The sequence below is a fragment of the Phycodurus eques genome, chromosome 20 (assembly GCF_024500275.1).
Source record: "Phycodurus eques isolate BA_2022a chromosome 20, UOR_Pequ_1.1, whole genome shotgun sequence".
In the NCBI taxonomy this organism is placed as follows: Eukaryota; Metazoa; Chordata; class Actinopteri; order Syngnathiformes; family Syngnathidae; genus Phycodurus; species Phycodurus eques.
Genome location: NC_084544.1, coordinates 3377461 through 3396526, shown reverse-complemented (window position 1 = coordinate 3396526; position 19066 = coordinate 3377461). Strand labels below are relative to the sequence as shown.

Here is a 19066-nt window from a genome sequence, read left to right as displayed (position 1 = left end):
TCCGAGCCAGTCAAGTGAGGTTGTGTGCTGCATGGCTGCACTTCCTGTAGGTGAAGGTGACGCGCATTCCCCTGCTGTGGAGCGCAATTGCTCCTTCATCCGCTTTATTTTCACACGGGTAAACTTGTCATTATCTGCGATGTTTCGATATGATTAAAGCGGGTGCGCAGCGATCAGGGGGGCCAATGTAGCGTCTCTTTGGAGTTTGTCAAAGTACGAGTCCTGGAATTGGCTGTTTCAAAACAAAATGGCCCCCTTGTTCAATTTTAGGTATGGGTTCTTGAGGCTTTTTTTGTGTCCACCCTGTTTCCTGCCGATTGGTGAAACTAAAAATGGATGAGTTTTCAGACTTGTTGAGGCCTCCAAAAAGGACGTTCAAACGAAAATAAAAATATCACTCTCAAGACTTGTTAGCTAGTTAGTTATCTCACAAGATGTATAGCGTGCGCGCGTTAACGTCTCCTCTGTGGCTCGCTGGAAGCCAATCAGGGGCTCGCACCAGTTTCAATTTCACAGAGCACTGAGCGGCGGGCTCGAGGGACGCCGATAGCGCTGCCGCTGCTGTCGGGAAGGACGTCATTAAAGCCTTGAGCAGATTGCACCGCAGATTCTAACCGTCTAGAATACTTTGGCATTAGGATGTGGACCATATCAATGCATCTCATCAATGACTTTCATAAATGATAGTGTTTCTGTATCTCTGTTTCATCTCTACTAGGGCATGTACAGCTGCTGTCAGTTTGAGGATGAGACGGCGCCAGGAAGCGGTAAGAGTTCTCTGCCGCAGTACCATACGGTGCCCACCATGCCCACCGTGGCCCAGCAGCACCTGGTGACCGCCACGGTCAACAACACCACCGCCATCGCCATGGTGCAGCAGCAGCTGCCACCCAAGCACGTCCCAAAGCAGCCGCAAGGGCAGACGTACACCACCATGCTGCCGGGCTCGCCGCCGCCCACGGGGCATTCGGCCATGGCGCTGGGACCCTCAAACAGCCCCCTCTTTGAAGGCCCCATGCCCTGCTCCACCTTCCTGCCTCGCCATGACCGCAGACTGGCTGTGGTGGATCGCTGGAACAGGCCCAAGCCGGAGAAGGTCCTGAGTGGCGGCAGCGGTGCGAGTCTGGGAATCGGGGGTATCGCGGGAGGCATCACTGAACTCCAGGCCCAGCAGCAGTACCAGCAGAACCTGGGACAACACTGGAAACTGCAAGGAGCAGGTGACCAAGGGCTGGATGAGTACAAGCGGTACTATGGTCCTATAGATCCGGAGGGGCTTGGAGCTAACTCCGACCAACACGTTGGAGGCAGCCAACAGACACCCAAAGCTAATCCCAGAGGTCCCAAAGCTACTGGAATGTTGAGGCCCCCTCCCAAAGGCCCCGGACCCTTAATCAGTAAGCCACCGCCTCCCATGCTGTCCTCGCCACGAAGGCCTCCCTTCTGGCGGCGTGGAAGTCTTGCCCAAGCGAGGAGGAAGAGTTCAGGGGGTCCTCTGTATGAGAACATCCTCCCTCTGGGGAGAAGAGGAGGCGGCAGGTACGGAGGAAGTGATCTCATGGGAAGGAGGGGTCGGCGTCCTCCCCCACCTCCTCCTCTGCCAGTCCCCCTTTCTTCCCCAATGCATACTCCGACCACTCCCTCATCTCCATGCCGCTTCTACTCCACCTGCTCCAGCGCCTCATCATCGTCCTCTTCATCCACGTCTTCCTCCTCCTCCTCCTCCTCCTCATCGTCCGTCTCTGTCTCCCGCTCCAATTCTCCTTCTTCCTGCTCCAGTGACAGCTCCTACAACTCCTCCTTAAGCTTCCGCTATCGTGCGGGTGACCGGGAATTTACAGTGGAGGATGACTACGACTCAGATCTGCTTACGGAAGAGTCCAGTCTTCTCCTGGGCTCCCGCCGGAAGGTTCGCTCGCGTCGCATGTCGTCGCGCTCGCTGCCATGTAGCCCGCCGCCACCGCCTATCCCGCCGCGCAAGCCACGTCCACAGAGAGACTACGGGCGAGAGCGGAGAAGCAGTCAGCTGGCACAATTGCAAGAGTGGTGGGCATCGTGGGGCGACAGGGAAAGGGGAAGGTCAGGGACAACCAACCCAGGAGATGTGGGTGGACTGAGAGAAGACAAAAGGCAGCACAAAGAGAGGGAACGCGAGAACAAGAGGAGGAAGAAGGGGAGAAAGAAGAAGAAGAGGGAGGAAAGGGAGAGAGAAAGGGAGCGAAAACGGCGTAAAGCAAAGAAGAAAAAGAAAGATGAAAAGGTGAGGAAGAAGGAGAGAAAGAAGTCGGAGCAGGAGGGAAGAGACCCTGAGAAGCGAGAGGAGGCCAAACCAGGAACGCCGGACTACCCGTCGTACCTTCACCTGAGGAGGGAATCCTTCCGCAAAAAGAATGAGAGCTCCATTAGGAGCTACGGATGGAACATCGCAGCTGACGACGACAGGAAGAATAGAGAAGAAAAAGAGCGAGAGGATGGCGATGACGGCCGAGGGAAAGAAAGGCAGCACAGACGCAGGAACAGCAAACACTATCAGTCCGCCAGCAATAAGCCGTCCGCATCTGTCAAGTTCTGGGCAGGCAACCTCTCGTCTGACACCATCCCATCAGCCTTCCTACCACTGTTGCCCGTCACTTCGAAGAGGAGGAAGAGCAAAAGCTCAGACAGGGATGTTGTCGGAATAGAAGGAGAGAGGAAACCACTGCTGGGCCGGAACGGGAGAGGTGAGATGCCCTCCAAGGAAGGTTTATCTTTCCACGAGTGGGAATCCGACTTGGAGGAAGATGAAGAGTCTGAGCAAGAGCAAAGGAAAGGCGAGCATGCGAAGAGGCAAGGCAGGAAATTTTCTGATGAGGACGGAGACCGGGACAAGGTCGTCGGGATATATTCGGATGATGAAGGCTCTTCGGGGGAGTTTGGCAAGTTCGAGAGGTACTGGGACGATCGTGACGGCAGAGCTGTGGGCGGGATTGGAGGAGGGGGCTGGTTTTTTAGTACGTACCCCTGCCAGGGACAAAGCAGGTAGCATCAACAGCAGAGATGACTTGGTCCTGGAACGAGGGGAGAGGTGGGGGACCGGAGAAAGTGGTTGGGGTTGGGGGTCGGGGTCGCACTGGCCACCATCTCCGCTCACACCACCCCCGCCGCGACGTTACTGGTCAGTGGACAAACTTCACATGCAGGATGAGAAGAAGACAAAGCAGAGGTCCAAGGACAAAGTGAGAGGACACACGGCTTGTTCATCCTGCCACTCCCCTCGACACCATCCACATTCCCATTCCTCCAAGTGGGCTCCCATCACCTCACGCAGCCAAGAAGAACTTTACCGCCGTTGCCAGAGTTTCGGCAGCACCCCGAAGCCCAAACACGATTCCTCCTCGTCCTCCAAGCCGGATCGCTCGCAGAACCCCTCCAAATCCGGAAGCCAGTCAAACCTGAGCATCCAGCAACGAACACAGAGAGCAGACAGAGGGAGACTTCCTTCCCCGCCTTCCACCCTCGTTCCCAACTTGCCAGCCCCCCTTCCCGCCCTTCCAGCTCCACCATCCTCGGCTCACCCCATCCACGCTCCTCCGCTGACGTCCTCCTCCTCGGTGTCCTCCCCCTCCGTGGTGTCGTCCACCCCGGGCGCCCTCCAGCCTTCCTCCGTGGCTTCGGCAAGTGCCAAACTGCAGTACCAGAGGCTGCGCTCGGTTGCTCCACCCCAGAGGTTTCCTCAGTCTCCTCATGTGCCCCTCAAAGCCAAGGCCCTCTGCTCTCGGAGGGGCTCGACCCATTTCTCTAGCGTGGAGAGTGAGGTCTGATCCTTGAGGCCATCTCAGTTTCCACACCGAGTCTTTTTTCCCGAGGCTCTGCACAAAGCGACCACGCAGCCAAGCAAGCCCAACACAAGTCGTTTGGAGTCAAACGGGAGCTGACTGGTTTCTTCCCACAGATACATTTAGCAATGGAAGTGGGGCAATCAATCTTCGGGGCTGAAGGACAGTCCTTTGCTACAGACAGTGAAGGGCTTTGGTTGTCGGAGCAGAGGAGTAGTTTGTATTCATCGTGCATTCTGAGGGCTCAGGAACTTTGTCGTATGCCTGCTGCTCCTGCACGCCTTTAGCGCTCTTTAATACTCTTCTTTTCCCCTTCAACAAATCGCTTAGCCCCACGTTCCCTTTTCCCACAAGAACTGTTTACATCCCCGCAGAACTGTGACGCCCACCAGGGCACTTTCCTCCTGTACGAGCAAAACCGTTCTTGTTTGGCCCGAGAGGAGGCTGACGTGTCATCTTTTGTTTTTTCCTTTGTATTCTCATTCCTCTAGAACCTTCTCTAGCTTTCCTCCTCTCCTCGCTGTGCTTCTCGTGAGTCTGTGCTTTTCTGTCTTTGTACTCTTGACAACAGGGTAAGTCAACCGTGACTAACATTCTGCTGGCTTAATGAAAAGCTGAGTGCCAAACTCCACATCAATTTGTATCCAGTTAGCTGCCCGCTACACCGTCATATGCACACTAAAGGGCACACAAACGCTCACGCGCTCGGACAAATGTCTTTTTTCTGTTTCCAGAGCAATACATCATTCGGTTTTTCGATGCCTTTGCGTTACTCTTGTGTTGTCGTCGTCGTTGTCGTTGTCGATGTTGATCTATATAAATCTACAGTATATATCGAGAAATGTATTGAGTCTAATACGATGTAAGCACTGTGCCATATGACCCGTGGAAGATTCCGCCAACTACCTACAGCAGAAGCCGCGTCCGCTCCCCCCCTCGCCCCCTCCGCGTATTGACTGAATGTAAAGTGGACGATTAACACTCTCGATGGTGGAGATGTGGCATCAATTTACGTGTATGCTAACCTCAACGAGGTGCGTCTGTTTTTTTCCACGGGCGAGAGACCTCTGCCCCCTCGCCCCCATCCCCAATCCGTAGTCCTAAACAAAATGCTTACCCCTTAACCCTCACCCTACCTCTTACCTATAACCCTAACCCTTATCCTTAAACCTAACACTAGGCCCTAAACCATGACCCTAAACCTAATCCTTTAACCGTATCCCTTTAGAAGGTTTTCACACGTGATCATATCCATGCGTTTGCATCGCATCGAGCATGGCAACGAGTGTCTCTTTTGCTTGTTGGTGGTACACGTGTTAGACCAGACCACAGGCTGTTGCAGGGAAATGTGTGTGAGTGTAGCCTGATGATAACTGCTGCTACCACACGTCTGAAGGATTATGTATGATTTACGTATTTATAATCCACGTGTCTGGGCTAATTTGGATTGTTAATTGCCGTTCTGATGTCAAAAGAGACAGTGCCTATGTTGGATGCTGGCTAGCGTCAGCGTCGGCTGGAATGTGCAGCGCGGCGGCGTGCGAGCAACACAGCAGCGCCTCCTGTTGTGCACTTTTTAAAAACCTTTCTCACCTTGAAAAACAAGCAGTTTTTTTAGCCCGTCAGCGAGCTGACACCAGCAGCCAAACTCCAGAAGCAAATAAGAAGAATCCATGCTGCTAGCCGTTAGCCGCTAGCTGCGCACCTGCCGCCATCGACCTTGAGCATTTACGGACACGAGCGGAGTGCTAATGCGGTCGTCTTTAGCGTCACATTTTCAGCTTGCCTGAAACTGCATCTGAGCCATTATTTACTCCAACCAGAAGAGACTTTAGGTTTTTTAAAACATTTCAAAGAGTTGATCTGCCTTTTCGCTAACAAGCTAAATCTACTTCTATATACCTACATACGTCACATAATACGTGTTTGTGCCAGTGGGTCGCGTTAACAATCTTCTTGTTGTTTCCCTCCTATGGTTTCGATGACGAAACACACGGACCTCCGCCAAGGCTTAAAAAATGTAATTGTACACCTTTAGAGAATGCTGTCTTTAAAAAGAATCCTGCCGTAGTGTCCTCACGTAGGGCAGCACAGCGGGTCAGTGGTTAGCATGTCTGCCTCACAGTTCTAAGCTACGGGTTCAAATCTGGGCTGCGGCCTTCCTATGTGGAATTTGCTTGTTTTCTCTGTGCTTGCGTGGGTTTTCTCAATGCATTACAGCTTCCTCCCATGTTCCCCGCCAAAAAACATGCAGTCTTCATTGAAGACTTTAAATTGTACATTGGTTTGAATGTAACTGCCGACCACTCCAAAGTCTTCCCCGCCTCTTGCCCAAAGTCCAGCTCATGCGGGGCACTATGAGGATAAGCGCTGTAGAAAATAGATGAATGGTGTTCTGGCGTTGCCAACAATTTGTCCTACAAACTTGTAAACACCACTTCCTTGGCGGAGGTAATTGAAGGAACCCAAATGGTAAAGTTAGATGATTTGTGTTGGGCGGTCTCGTTTATCTCCCATCCATTGTGTGTTCTGCTTGTGCTGCTTTCAAAAGAAGAAGAATCCATGTGCAATATGTGTTGCTCTAAATATCTAAGATCTATATTTACGTCGAATCTGCTATGAGTTGGAATATCTTTTCTGTCTTTTGTCCTCGTCTGGAACCTCCCCCACACCCGCCCCCGAGCCCCTCACGAGCCCCCCGCCAGCCATGCGCTCACAGAGACCGCCACGTAATTTTGCTGTCGCTCGCCTCCGCGAGCCGCCACCGAGGGTTCCGACCCAGTGACAGTGTGCTGGGCGGCGGGGGGGCTGCGCCAGTGTCTTATGACCGTGTCACTGTAGCGGCGGTGGCGAGTGTTTACCTAGAGGGGCCTTTTTTTCTCTTCGCTTTTTGGCCTATGCGTGACTTCGCTCTCACGTGTGTGTGTGTGTGGCCTCCGACCTCTCTAGACCCCTACCGCACCTCGGGGACCATGTGGCGGGGTCTCTGACACCATGTAGCAAGCTTCTTCTTTTGATGATGATGATGATGATGATGATGATGTGTGTCTGAAGATTGCAAAGGGGTGGAACATTTGCTGTGAATTTCTTAAATTTCCGTGAGAATTTTGTAAATGTATTTGGAAACGTTCATGGGAATTAACTAGGAATTGAAGGTAAGGATAGAAAGATATATTCAATATAAACATTTTGTTTTGTCATTAGCAGACATCAGTGCAAAATCGATTGCGCTCCTTGCCCACACGCAAGGGCATTCGAGTACCTTAAGTCATTGACTGCCATGGCCGTTTATATTCGTCAACTGGAATCCACCCGTTTACTGCCACCGACGAATATCTTCGTCAAGTATGTTTTTCATCCGTCAATTTCGGCTTGTCGTGTCAATTATGGGGGAGAAATGCCAGCATGTTGGAAGTCGGACAAGTTTCGGCACCTGACACTCGAACTGAGTAGGTACAGTGTATGTATGGTGTAAACGGTATGTGTCACGGCAGGTAGCATTCACTCTGTGAACGCCATGTAAAAAAGGCACGCATTCAACTTGGGCTGTGCGGTTTTTCAGTGTCGCTCATTGCGCATTTCTTAGTTGTATATCTGTAAATAAATGATTAATTTGACAGACTTTTTCTCGGTCTTGTTTGTGTTAGAGTTTGAGGTGCAAAAAATATCGACAAAGTCACTGTTCTGCTTGATATGTTTATTTTTTACACAAAACTAGTCTGCTTTTTACTCAGAAACTGGTTTTGGTTCGAATGGTAATTACTCAACGGAAAAAGCTTTCGATTAGTCAAAATGCTCTAAAACAGCTGGCAATATGGGGAACTCATCTATGAAAACGGCTTGCAGTGAATGGGTTAAGTGCCAACCTTCAATTTTGTAAATTCCGAGTTTATTCAAATGTATTCCCATTAATTCCTGTTAACTCCCATGGTAAATCTCCAATTTTGAAAATCCATCCAGACTTTTGCACCCCTGGTCTTGAAGAACAACAAACACGATATGACAAATGACAAAACCTGTTTCCTTCTTGACTTGGCAAAGATGTGACATTGAGGTTTAAATTGGTCCAGCCAGGGCGCTTTTTAGTCCAAGCAATTGTTACTTATTTAAGGAAGCCAAAAGTGACTTCACACACACACAAACACACACGTGAGGGTGACAGTAACGTGATGGAGCAGGACAGATGATTTTAATAAAGAACTTTAAAAAAAAAAAAAAAAAAAAGCAAAATCACTGACTGGGTGTGTTTAAGTGTTGCTCATTCATTCCTAAACCACGGACAACCCTAATCCCGACCCCAACCCCTTACCTCTAACGTTACCCCTAACCCGCAATCCCAACCCTAACTCTGCCCATGTCTAATCCTGACCCTGTGGCCCTAACTCGAACATTACATCTACCCACGAACCCCTGCGCCCATCTCATCATAATCGAAACCTTTAACCCCGAAACCCCGAAACCCTGCCCCTGTACGTATAACCCGAACCCCAAGCCTAAACCTTACCCTTAACCCTATCCCCTAGGTAATAACAATCTTTCCAACCCGTTACTTGTTTCATGACTTCAAAAACAACACACGCACTGCCACGCGCACACACACACACTCCATACGCACACTAATTGTGTTATTTGCAACTTCAACCACATACTGCTTCACATCAACTATTCATGTTCTCTTCTTACTAGCGCTTTTGTGCACACACACACACACACACACGCAGCCCTCATCCAGATCTTGTTAGCTTCTGTGCTTTTCAGCCGCAGCAGGAGGGACTGAGTGTTTGTTTGTGTGTGTGTGTGTGTGTGTGTTTGTGTGTGTGTCAACTATATGTATGTGTGTATACTCATATGTCTGTGTTTATCTGTATCTATGTATGTGTTTGTGTACATGAGTGTGCATGTGTGTGTATACTGGTTGTGTGTTTGCGTGTTAAAATGTATACGTATTTGTACATGCAAATCTGCTGTGTGTGTGTGTGTGTGTGTGTGTGCGTACTCTTGTGTACGTGTTTAGGGGAATGTATTAATGTGGAGGTGTGAATGTGCGTGTTTGTGTGTCCTTGTGAGCATGTGTGTGTACGGTTGTGCTAATTCCTTCATGTGAGAATCAGTGGGATCACACTTACACGCATACACGCACACACACACACGCACGCACACTCCGCCTGATGTCGTTTCCGCATGCTAACTCAGGTAGCATGCAGATAATCGTGTGTGAGTGGCGAGGGCGCGTCGGCTGCGTTCCATAAGCCTCCAGTCACCCCTAGAGACTCACACACACTCCTGACACACACACACACAGCTGCTGATGAGTTTTGTGAGTGTCTGTGTGTGTGCGTGTGTGCGCGCGCGCGTGCGTGCAGCTGCATTCATCAATAAAATCACAGCTGATTGGATTTGGGGTTTGGTTGCACTTCAAAGCTTCTGTCCTGGAGGGGAAAACTTCCTCAAAGTTTTTAAATGGGCGTGCTGCAGCCTCACTCCCTTCTGCCTTATGCTAAGGTAATAGCTAACAGTGCTCAATGACATGCAGTGTCATGTATCCTCCACTAGGGGGTGCCAGATCAGATTTGTGTTAAAACTCGGGGCCCGAAAATGAAGGCACTGTTTCAAATGAATTCGACTCCATTTTTCCTTGCAGACTCGACAGCGAGTATTGCTGACGTAAGTCTCGAGCTTGCTTGCTTATCTTTTTCTCACTTTTATTATTTTTTATTATATTTTATTCCTCACGCATGCTTCTGTATTTTATAATGTTTTTTGTTTGTTTTTTTTCTGTATGGCTCGTAATGTGAATTTTACAATTATTATTATTATTGATAATAATAATTATTGATATTATTTTGTTCACATTGCTACTCTTCTGTAAGACTATTCTTGATGCATGTTAGTTCACATATACTGTTCAGTATTTATTTATTTATTATTATATATCTCTAGCGTGAAACTCTCATGTCACCTTTGCCTGAAGATTGCATAGAGGCACCGTTCCTAAGCATTTTTAGAATTCCATCAACTTTCCCTCCAAGTACTTTCAGGTCATTTCGTCATCTCGCTTGGACAGGAAAGGAAAGGAAAGTTCCTTAAAACCTAAAACGGGAGTGGCCCTCTGACGTGACTGATGACCTCCAAAGTAGACCGATCACGTGAGTGTCACACTGACAGTAGGCTAACACTAGCTACAGATGCTAATAGGTGAGTCACAAAGGCTTGGAAACAGCTAAAGGCTAACATAAAATAATCTGCTATTTGTTGTCCTTGGTGGGAAGATGCAACATCGGGACAAAAGCAGCTCGACTGTCGTGTGTGTCCCCGGCCAACTGTGTAGCTAGCACAAGGCTAACATGCTAATATACACAAAAAGTAAACAATGCTCAATATGAAAAAGATCTGACCATTTAGAATAGATGAGGTAAAAACAATTATAATGTACGTGTCATTTTTGTATATTTGTATTATTAAAGAACCTTTGATAATAGCCAATAAGTACAATTTATTACATTGTATTGACGGTCTTTGCTTCAGGGGAAAACACATGATAATAACAATGCTGCTGGCTGGTGGCCACAATCTGCAACTGCACCTTAATATTACAACCGCCTTTTTTCCCTCCGTTTTCTACAATTTGAGCCTATCCCAGCTGACTTTGAGCGAGAGGCGGGGTACACCCTGGACTGGTCGCCAGCCGATTGTGGGACACATAAACAAAACAATGGACCGGTGCCAGTCAAAACTTCTAATATGTTTTCAGAATCTGCTTTATTGGCTTAAATTTACATGAGCACACACATACACATAACGCAGTTCACATCAGGTCTTCATCAGGCCTGCAGGTCTAAAGCCTGTCACACACTCGTGCACGGAAGTGTGTGTGTGTGCACATGCTCCCTCTCATCTGGCCTAAATGGGTCAACTGGACCAGAATATACGCACACACACTCAGTACTTTAGTATTCATAGGTCACATTGCATCATGGGAACATTAGCACTAATAGTAACAGTCATGTGTCAGTAAAAGTATAAAATTATATTATGGTAACATTACCTTTATACAAATATTGCTGCTTAAGACCTGTAAAAGACTAAACTAAATGTTACAAATCAAGAGTGATGATGTTGACATGTTTCTCTGTGTGTGTGTGTGTGTGTGTGTGTGTGTGTGCGCGCGTGTGGAAATTTACACGGCCGGCGGCGGACGCATGAAGGAAGGAAGGAAGCGGCGGCGAGAGGAGAGGACGCCACTTCACATTTCACGGTCATCAGAACACACACACACACGCTCGCACACACGACAAGACATCTGTTCATCTTGTTTTTACAGCACACGTCATATGTGCCCCTTTGAGTATGATTTGCGCCTTGCTATACTTCGACTGAATTTACGTATATTTGTACAGACAGGGGAGGCCCAAAAGAGTTAGACATATTTTTAATTCAAGGAAGGGAGGGAGCAAGGGGCTCACCGCTACTTTTCGGATCTGGACCAGGTCAGCACATCCAACACTCAGACTTAAAACCCGGTGTAGATATTTTTATTTTTATTTATTTTTTCCGTGATATGACACCCAAGGAATTCATGTTCACTTTTATTAACATTTCAGCCTTGGCGGAGGTCACATTATGGTTATTGTCGTTACAGCATTTCTAAAACAACAAAACTAATGGTGGCATAATGAATTCTAAACAGCCCTATGGTGTATTACACACACACACAGTGCGTCCGCTCACCCTATTCCCACCAAGCCCGCTCATCACCGTACTTAAAAAGAAAAAAAGACAAATAAAGTGGAGCAAAAGCACATGGAGATTCTCTGCAGTGCTCAAGGAGGCAAGAAGGGGGGAGCACTCTGAGAACGAGGGAGGGAGGGAGGGAGGGAGCGAAAGAGAGCGAGAGAGAGGAGGAATAACTGCAGTTTGGTGCCCGAGCCGCCACAGTGTGCACGCACCTTCTCACATGTGCGCACCTCCGAGCTCGGCAAGGTGAGTTCTTGTTCTTCTCCTCTTTATCCTCAGCATCATCATCATCATCATCATCTTCACTCTGTGAGCTCGCGCAGGTGTGAGACACGCACGCACACGGCAAGTGTACACACGCACGCGTGCGTGCATGCACGCGCGTGTGCTACAGTGTTGAGCATGCAGGAGCTCATTGTTGACAAAACCAGCGCACTCAATCTGCCCCAGGAGGTTGTGCGTGTGTGTGCGAGCACGCGCGTGTGCACTCCTTCTCGGGGAAGCCATCCCTCTGATTGCACGCTGCAGTTCTAATCGGACACACGTGCTCACTTTTGCTCAACTTGTGGGTGTGTACGCGTGTGTGTTGTCATGTCAGGTTGTGTTTAAGTCATCTCGTGTTATCATTTTGTAATCGTGCTCAACACAAACGTGTGTAGCGGCACATTCAGCAACCTGGACAGCGCCGGCGAGGATCAGCGCGATATCGTTGATATCGTGATGTGACAGCTATTGTAATATGATATCATGAGGTAACTGATATCATTGTGTGTAATCGTGTTGTTGCACGATGCATGCCAACACACACGTCATTATTTACAGTAATACAATCCCATGCGTGTACTGTATAATGTTAACATGACGTGTATCATATAACATGCAGTAAAAAAGGCACATGTGTAGAAATTTTGGGGGCAGGTGCTCAAGCCAAAACAAATGGCATCCATAGTCCAAATTATTCATACAATTATGATAAAACAGTAGTACGTATTTAACTTGCATATTTATTTCTGTTGACACAATCAACAGCAAATAAGGGGGCTGGGAGCAAGACGGCGGCCTATGTACAATGTCCGTCAGATTTCAAAATACTAAATAATAATAAATAAATAGGATAAATAAGAGAGGGTCAGTTAATTTTATTTTATATTCCAAAAAAAAGGGGCTCCACCCGCGACCCTAGTGAGGATAAGCGGTACGGAAAATAGAAAGGGCATCTCGCGTTCTTCTTCCGTCGTGTCGGCGCGTCGTTACCACAACGAATGTTCGTGGCCGCGCGTTCTTCCTCACCTCATCCATCTTTGCGCCTTCATCTTCATCCTCCTCTTCCTCTCTGTCCTGGTTCTTAGCGTCCGGCCTCGTTTCTTCTTCCCGATGTACTCGTGCACACATACACATGCATACACATACTGAGACATGTAAACACGCAGTTATACACATACATGCATGTGGTACAAACACACTAAAACATTTACTTACACACACACACAAATGCACACGTGGGCACACGTACACAGACACGTGTACACTTAAAGCGAAATTTAAACACACAAACTCACTGGATACACACACGCACACACATACAGTCCATACACAAGTACACTCACATAAACACACCTGTACACACAAACACGTACACACTCATACACACGTCAACGTACACACAAACACGGTACACACGCGTACATACACGCACGTGCTCACAAACACGTATACGCAACTACATATGCACACACAACATAGATGCACATACATACGCACTGCGATCACAAACACACACCCTTAGTTGTTTAAATATGGGCACTTGCTGGTGCCAGTTGGCACAGGTTGAGCCCATATTGCGTCTGAACAGAACGCTGATGGTGAGCTAACCTGAAAGCGCCATCTGTGCGTCATCTGCGTCTGCGCCGCCGCCAAGTTTCCGTGCTGGCCTCGAGACTTTTCACGTTCCACGCCATCCGAGCGCTACGGTCGCACAACCCGCGCTGATGATGTCATCTTTGCGTGACGCACACCAGCCTGCTTTCATCGTACGTCGTATTTCCGTTTGCCCTCAGATGAGTTGGTTCAGCACGCGTGCGCTGACGCTGCTGTCGTCTTCGTTCGGGGGGTGCGGCCTCCTCCTGGTGGGCGCGGCCGTGTCCAGCGACTATTGGCTGCTGATGGAGGAGGGCGTGGTCCTGCAGCAGAACCAGAGCACCCAGGTCAAGATGGCGCTGCACTCGGGCCTGTGGCGCGTCTGCTTCGTGGCAGGTGACGTGTTAGCGTTCAGCATTTGCCCGCCTGCCGTGTTTGGGCTGCCGCCAAACAGGTCAGCGGGCAAACATGCGGGCGGCATACAGAGGGCGTGCACGCGAGGGTGTGCGTGAGTGAGTGTGTGAGTGTGAGTGTGCGTGCGCGTTTCGCTGGTGACGTCTCGTTCCTCGCCAGGCCCCGAGAACGGTCGCTGCGTGGCGTCCGAGTACTTCAGCGAACCTGAGGTGGAGATCACCACGGAGAACACGGCCAACATCCTCAGTGAGTCGCCGTGCCGACCGCCACCATGGCGACGATTACGACGGGCCGTCAGAGACATCGTTCGGGATTACCTCACACACTACTGAAACGCTCTCAGGCAGACTGCCTTTTTTTTGCATACTGAAATACGAGTACGATACTACGCTCCTACGTATATACTGAAACCGTGCTGAATATTTTTTCCCACTCACACACTACTGAAATTCTCTCAGGCTCACAAGTGAATCCTCACACATCACATTGAAATACGCTCATAATACACCGAACCACGTTTCAGTAGGTCACTGATGGTGTAGTGGTGCACTCGCCTGACTTTGGTGCAGGCGGCGTGGGTTCAGTTCCCACTCAGTGACGGTGTGAATGTGAGTGCGAATGGTCGTCCGTGTCTATATGTGCCCTGCGACTGACTGGCGAACAGTTCAGGGTGTCGTCCGCCTTTCGCCCGAAGTCAGCTGGGATAGGCTCCAGCGCCCCGCGACCCTAACCAGGATAAGCGGTGTTGATAATGGATGGATGGATGGATGGACGTTTCAGTTGTATTTTTGAGTGTTTCGATATTGTGTGTGTGAAAGTGTTTCAGTAGCATTTTCAGTCGTGTTTGTGAGAGCATTTCAGTTGTTTGTGTGACTGACAAAAATGCCCGTCGTGTGTTTGAGGGTGTTTCAGTGCGTATGAGAGCATTTCTGTCACGTCGATGGGTGTTTCAGTAGCTTGTATGAGAGGATTTCAGTAGTGTGTGTGAGTTTCAGTTGTGTATGAGAGCCAGTGTTTCAGTTGTGTTTTTCAGTAGTGCGTATGAGAGTTTCAGTTTTGTGTGTAAAACTCTTTCAGTAGTGTGTGTGTGTGTGTGTGTGTGTGTGTTGCAGTAGGGTGTGAGAGTGTTTCAGTAGTGTAATCCCAAATTCTGTCCCTGACAACCCCTCAGACTTGTTGATGTTTTTACAGAAATGGTGCGCACGGCCACGCCGTTCCCGGTGGTGTCGTTGCTGTTCGTGTTCATCGCCTTCGTGGTCAGCAGCGTGGGTCACGTCAGGCCCCAGCGGACCATCCTGGCCTTCGTCTCCGGAATATTCTTCATCCTGTCAGGTAGAAACTCTGCCCGCTTTTCTCTCAAAAGTTCATCTTGACGTTTCAAAGTACGGTTTTCGAGCCTCACAAGCGAGCGAGACTCTTTTAAACCCTCGTTTATCGCGTTGTTTAATAAATGCAAAGTAGCCACCAATTATTTATTATATTACTGTGTGAATTTATGTTTCATGCAGGCATTTCAATGCCAATTTGTGACACTAATTTAGAGAGAGGCGCGGGTATTTTATCTGTCCACTTGAGGGCGCCACCCACACACAAGCAGGGCATGCCTGTGGGGCCCTCATCGCGCATTCTCGAGTTAGGAATTTGGTTTAAAATCAAGATTAGATTTTCAAATTAGGGTTTCAGATTATACAAGGCCAGGAGAACCTATACTCACTCAACAGTGCTACAAAATGACCAACTCACGATATCATGATTAATGATGACGGGACAACATGTCTGTTTGGTTTCCTCAATGATTTTGCACTTCAGTAGACATGATGACATCACCTTGAGTGCGTGTTCGTGGCGGGTGTGTTTTTTGCTCTTGAACATACACGCTCATATTCGCCACTCAGCCTCCTCCTCAGGGAGGTGGCAATGCTGCCGTCTTCTGGGCAATCCTGGCAATTGCAGCTTTGACATCCAACTTCTTCCACACGATCATTGCACACGTTGTGTTCCATTCAACCATTTTGTATCGCACTTATTATCTCCGTGAGGCTCGCGGGTGAGCTGGAGTCAGTCGCAGCCTACACCCTGGACCGGTCGCCAGTCAACGACTAGCAATGTAATCGTTGGCAATCGATCAGTCTGCACACGTGGACCAAATGTGCGCACGTGTGAGTGTGTGGGTGTGTGTAGGTTTCAAAATAGAGTTTCCAGCCTGATGTTCACGTGTACACAATGTTCTGTAGACTGCACAGTGTACACTGTGCATAATGTACAGCAGTATGAAGCAACGACAATCTTTGGGTTTGTGCCTGTGTGTGCGCGCGCGCAGGCCTGAGCCTGGTGGTGGGCCTCGTCTTGTACATCTCCAGCATCAACGATGAAGTGATGAACCGACCGCGCGAGGCCGAGCAGTTCTTCCACTATCGCTACGGATGGTCCTTCGCACTCGCCGCCTCCTCCTTCCTGCTTAAAGAGGTGACACGCCCGCGAGCGCACACACGCGCACATTGTCATCTCGCCTGCATCAGTATTCATGAATGATAATCACTTGAATTGTCTGCAGTTTTCTTCACTTCCTCCCACGGGATATCACTTCCTGCCTCTACTTTTTTTTCTCTTTTTCTTCCATCCTTGCATCCTTTCTTCCTACGTCCTTGGTTTACTCCCTTTCTCTCCTGCTTCCTTTGCCCTCGCTTTTTTCCTTAATCCTCCTCCTTCCTCCACTTCTATCATCCTTTAATCGTCCCGTCATGCTCCTTCGTCACTTTTTTTGCCCCCCTGAAGCTGCACAAAATGAGATTAACACACATGCACAAACGCACACACTTCTGCTTGTTGCCATAGTGATGTGTCATGATCAGACATGGATGCAGCTACAAGTGTCAGGGATAGATGTAATAATTACAAATAATTAGCATGACATTTTAAAAAATGACATTTTGCCAATGATGCGCAGTGTGTTGACCTAGTGGTTAGCACGTGTACCTCACAATACTGAGGTTGTGGGTTCGAATCTCAGCTGTGAAGTTTTTTCCGTTTACATCATAAAAACACGCTAATGAAGAGTCTAAATTGTTCTTAGCTGTGATTGTGAGTGGGAATTCTTGTTTCTCAAAATGGATGGATGGTTTGCATTATATTTTTGAAAAATGGGGGATGCCAATTAGGACTTCTTTGATTATGGCGATGTCACGGCACTTCCAGATCCTTCCACTATCAGGCGCCCGTGTTGCATGTGTGTGCGTGTTGCAGGGCGCAGGCGTGATGTCGGTCTACCTCTTCATGAAGCGCTACGCCGAGGAGGAGCTTTTCCGGCCGCACCCCGCCCTCTACCGCCCTCGCTTGTCGGACTGCAGCGACTACAGCGGCCATTTCCTGCACCCCGACTCGTGGGCGCCGCCCCCGCGCAGCCGCAGCAAATCTGACGTCTCCTCGGACATCTCCATCCAGCTCAACCATGCCGCGCCCCCCTCTTCCTCCTCCTCCTCCTCTTTCCAGCCGCACCCCCTCCTTCACGCCGCCGCCCACACCTTCCCGCGGGCGCCCCACGGGCAGCCCTGGTCCCACCTGGGCGACCACCTTCCCATGGCGGCCCCTCCCTCGGCCGTTCTTCCACCGCGCTACCACGCGCACATGCGGATGAGCGCCTCGCCGTGCTAAGCTGTGTGTGGCGGGGTGTCGCACACGCATACGAACACACACACACACACACACACACATCTGTACGCGCACAAGACGCAAGTATATACACACACTTCCACGCACACACACGTACACTATAAGAGCGTGCTTACAGGGGGCCCCCTGTGCCCCCGGCCCCCCCATCCGAAGATCATACGGTACTGTAATCTTTGAAATTGTGATATCGCGCCGATACAGAAAGCGGAACTAATGCGCGTGGCCCAACATTCTAATCGGATCGGTCACATTTTGTTTCAAGTGTTAAACAGTCGGCAAGGCGTATTCCACAATTTTATTTTTAACTCAAGGCAACAACAACCCTTCCGTTCCGCTTAGCATCATTGCTGTTAAACGTCTTGTAGCCGTTGAAGTACGGCCTTCAAAATACAATCACGTCAGTTACGTCACAGAATCCGGTAAAACTGAAAACAGCGGGCAATAACAAGTTTGGTTTATTCACACTACGAACTAAAGGTTACCAGCATCCACCCGACGACAGGAAGTCAGTGCTAGCAAAAAAAAAAATTAGCACGAAAAATATATGTATTGTTACAAGGTAAAACCTCTGGTTAACAAACGTAATCGCAACGCACTAAACGATCCTGTGGTGTTATTTTATTGGCATGTTTTTATTTTGAAGACCAGACTTTACCAGCTACAGGTTGTCTTGCGCTCATGTTGCCGAGCGGACCGGAAGGGTTGTTGTTGCCTTGAGTTGTTAATATAATAAAATACATGTTGCCATCTGTTGAACCTTTAATACAAAATACAATATATACGGCTAAAATATTACGATAAAATAGGTCTAGGATTGCCACTGAGACGGGCACACACACAAACACGCGCACACACATTCAATAGACACACACTCAGACGAACATATACACAGAAATCCACAAACACACGCACTAACACATACTTAGAAATGCACATTCACACACACACACGCATAAGTACACTTACGGTACTCAAGCACACAAAGATAAAATACACACAGACACACACACACACAGAGCCTGGCCGTGTGTGGGAGGACGAGAGCGAAAGCAGCAAATATGAGAAAAAGGACAGATGACTCATCGCCGCCGAGACGGTCGACAAGAACGCTCAGTGGAACGGCGGCAAACGGACGCCGCTGACGGACGCGCTCCTTCGCACACAGGAAGTCGAATCACACTCTCGTGCAGGTACAAGGACGTCCGATTGTCATCCGCAGGAAACAGGAAGTTGGGTGATTGGCACAGGCAGGAAGCAAAGTTAAATCATCACGCACAGGAAATAGAAAGTTGAATCCTTAGTCCATGAAGGAAACAGGAAGTTTAATCATCACACACAGGAAATTGGAAGTTGAATCATCATGTCAAAAACAGGAAGTTGACGTATCACAGGTAGAAAGTTGAAGTGCGTGCAGTAAACAGTTAGTTCAAGTGTAGGAAACAGGAACTTGAATCACTGGATTTTGAATCAATTGCATGAGTGCGAAACAGAAAGTTAAATAATTATCATGAGCAAGAAACAGGCAGTTGATTCAAAGTCTCGCCCAGGAAATAGGAAGTCGAATCACTCTTATATCC

General features: G+C 48.8%; 2 protein-coding genes across 4 annotated transcripts in view; both read left to right on the top strand.

The window, feature by feature from the left end:
- Positions 1-3052, top strand: part of grin2da (glutamate receptor, ionotropic, N-methyl D-aspartate 2D, a) — a 35955-nt gene extending 32903 nt beyond the window's left edge. For both annotated transcript variants that reach the window (XM_061665131.1, XM_061665132.1), the window contains one exon: positions 719-3052. In XM_061665131.1, coding sequence (XP_061521115.1) covers positions 719-3022 — 2304 coding nt within the window. In that variant the 3' untranslated portion in view covers positions 3023-3052. The remainder of the gene's footprint in view (positions 1-718) is intronic.
- A 5538-nt stretch (positions 3053-8590) lies between these two features.
- Positions 8591-17479, top strand: LOC133395871 (voltage-dependent calcium channel gamma-7 subunit-like). 2 transcript variants are annotated; one of them, XM_061665138.1, is made up of 8 exons: positions 8591-9479; positions 9845-9961; positions 11021-11070; positions 13607-13802; positions 13980-14066; positions 15012-15152; positions 16141-16286; positions 17064-17479. In XM_061665138.1, exons 2-8 carry the CDS (start codon positions 9937-9939, stop codon positions 17469-17471), a joined length of 1053 nt encoding a protein of 350 aa, XP_061521122.1. In that variant the 5' UTR covers positions 8591-9479; positions 9845-9936; the 3' UTR covers positions 17472-17479. The 2 variants fall into 2 exon arrangements, with proteins under 2 accessions (XP_061521122.1, XP_061521123.1); XM_061665139.1 differs by lacking the exons at positions 8591-9479; positions 9845-9961; positions 11021-11070 and adding an exon at positions 11729-11795.
- Positions 17480-19066: the final 1587 nt, after the last annotated feature.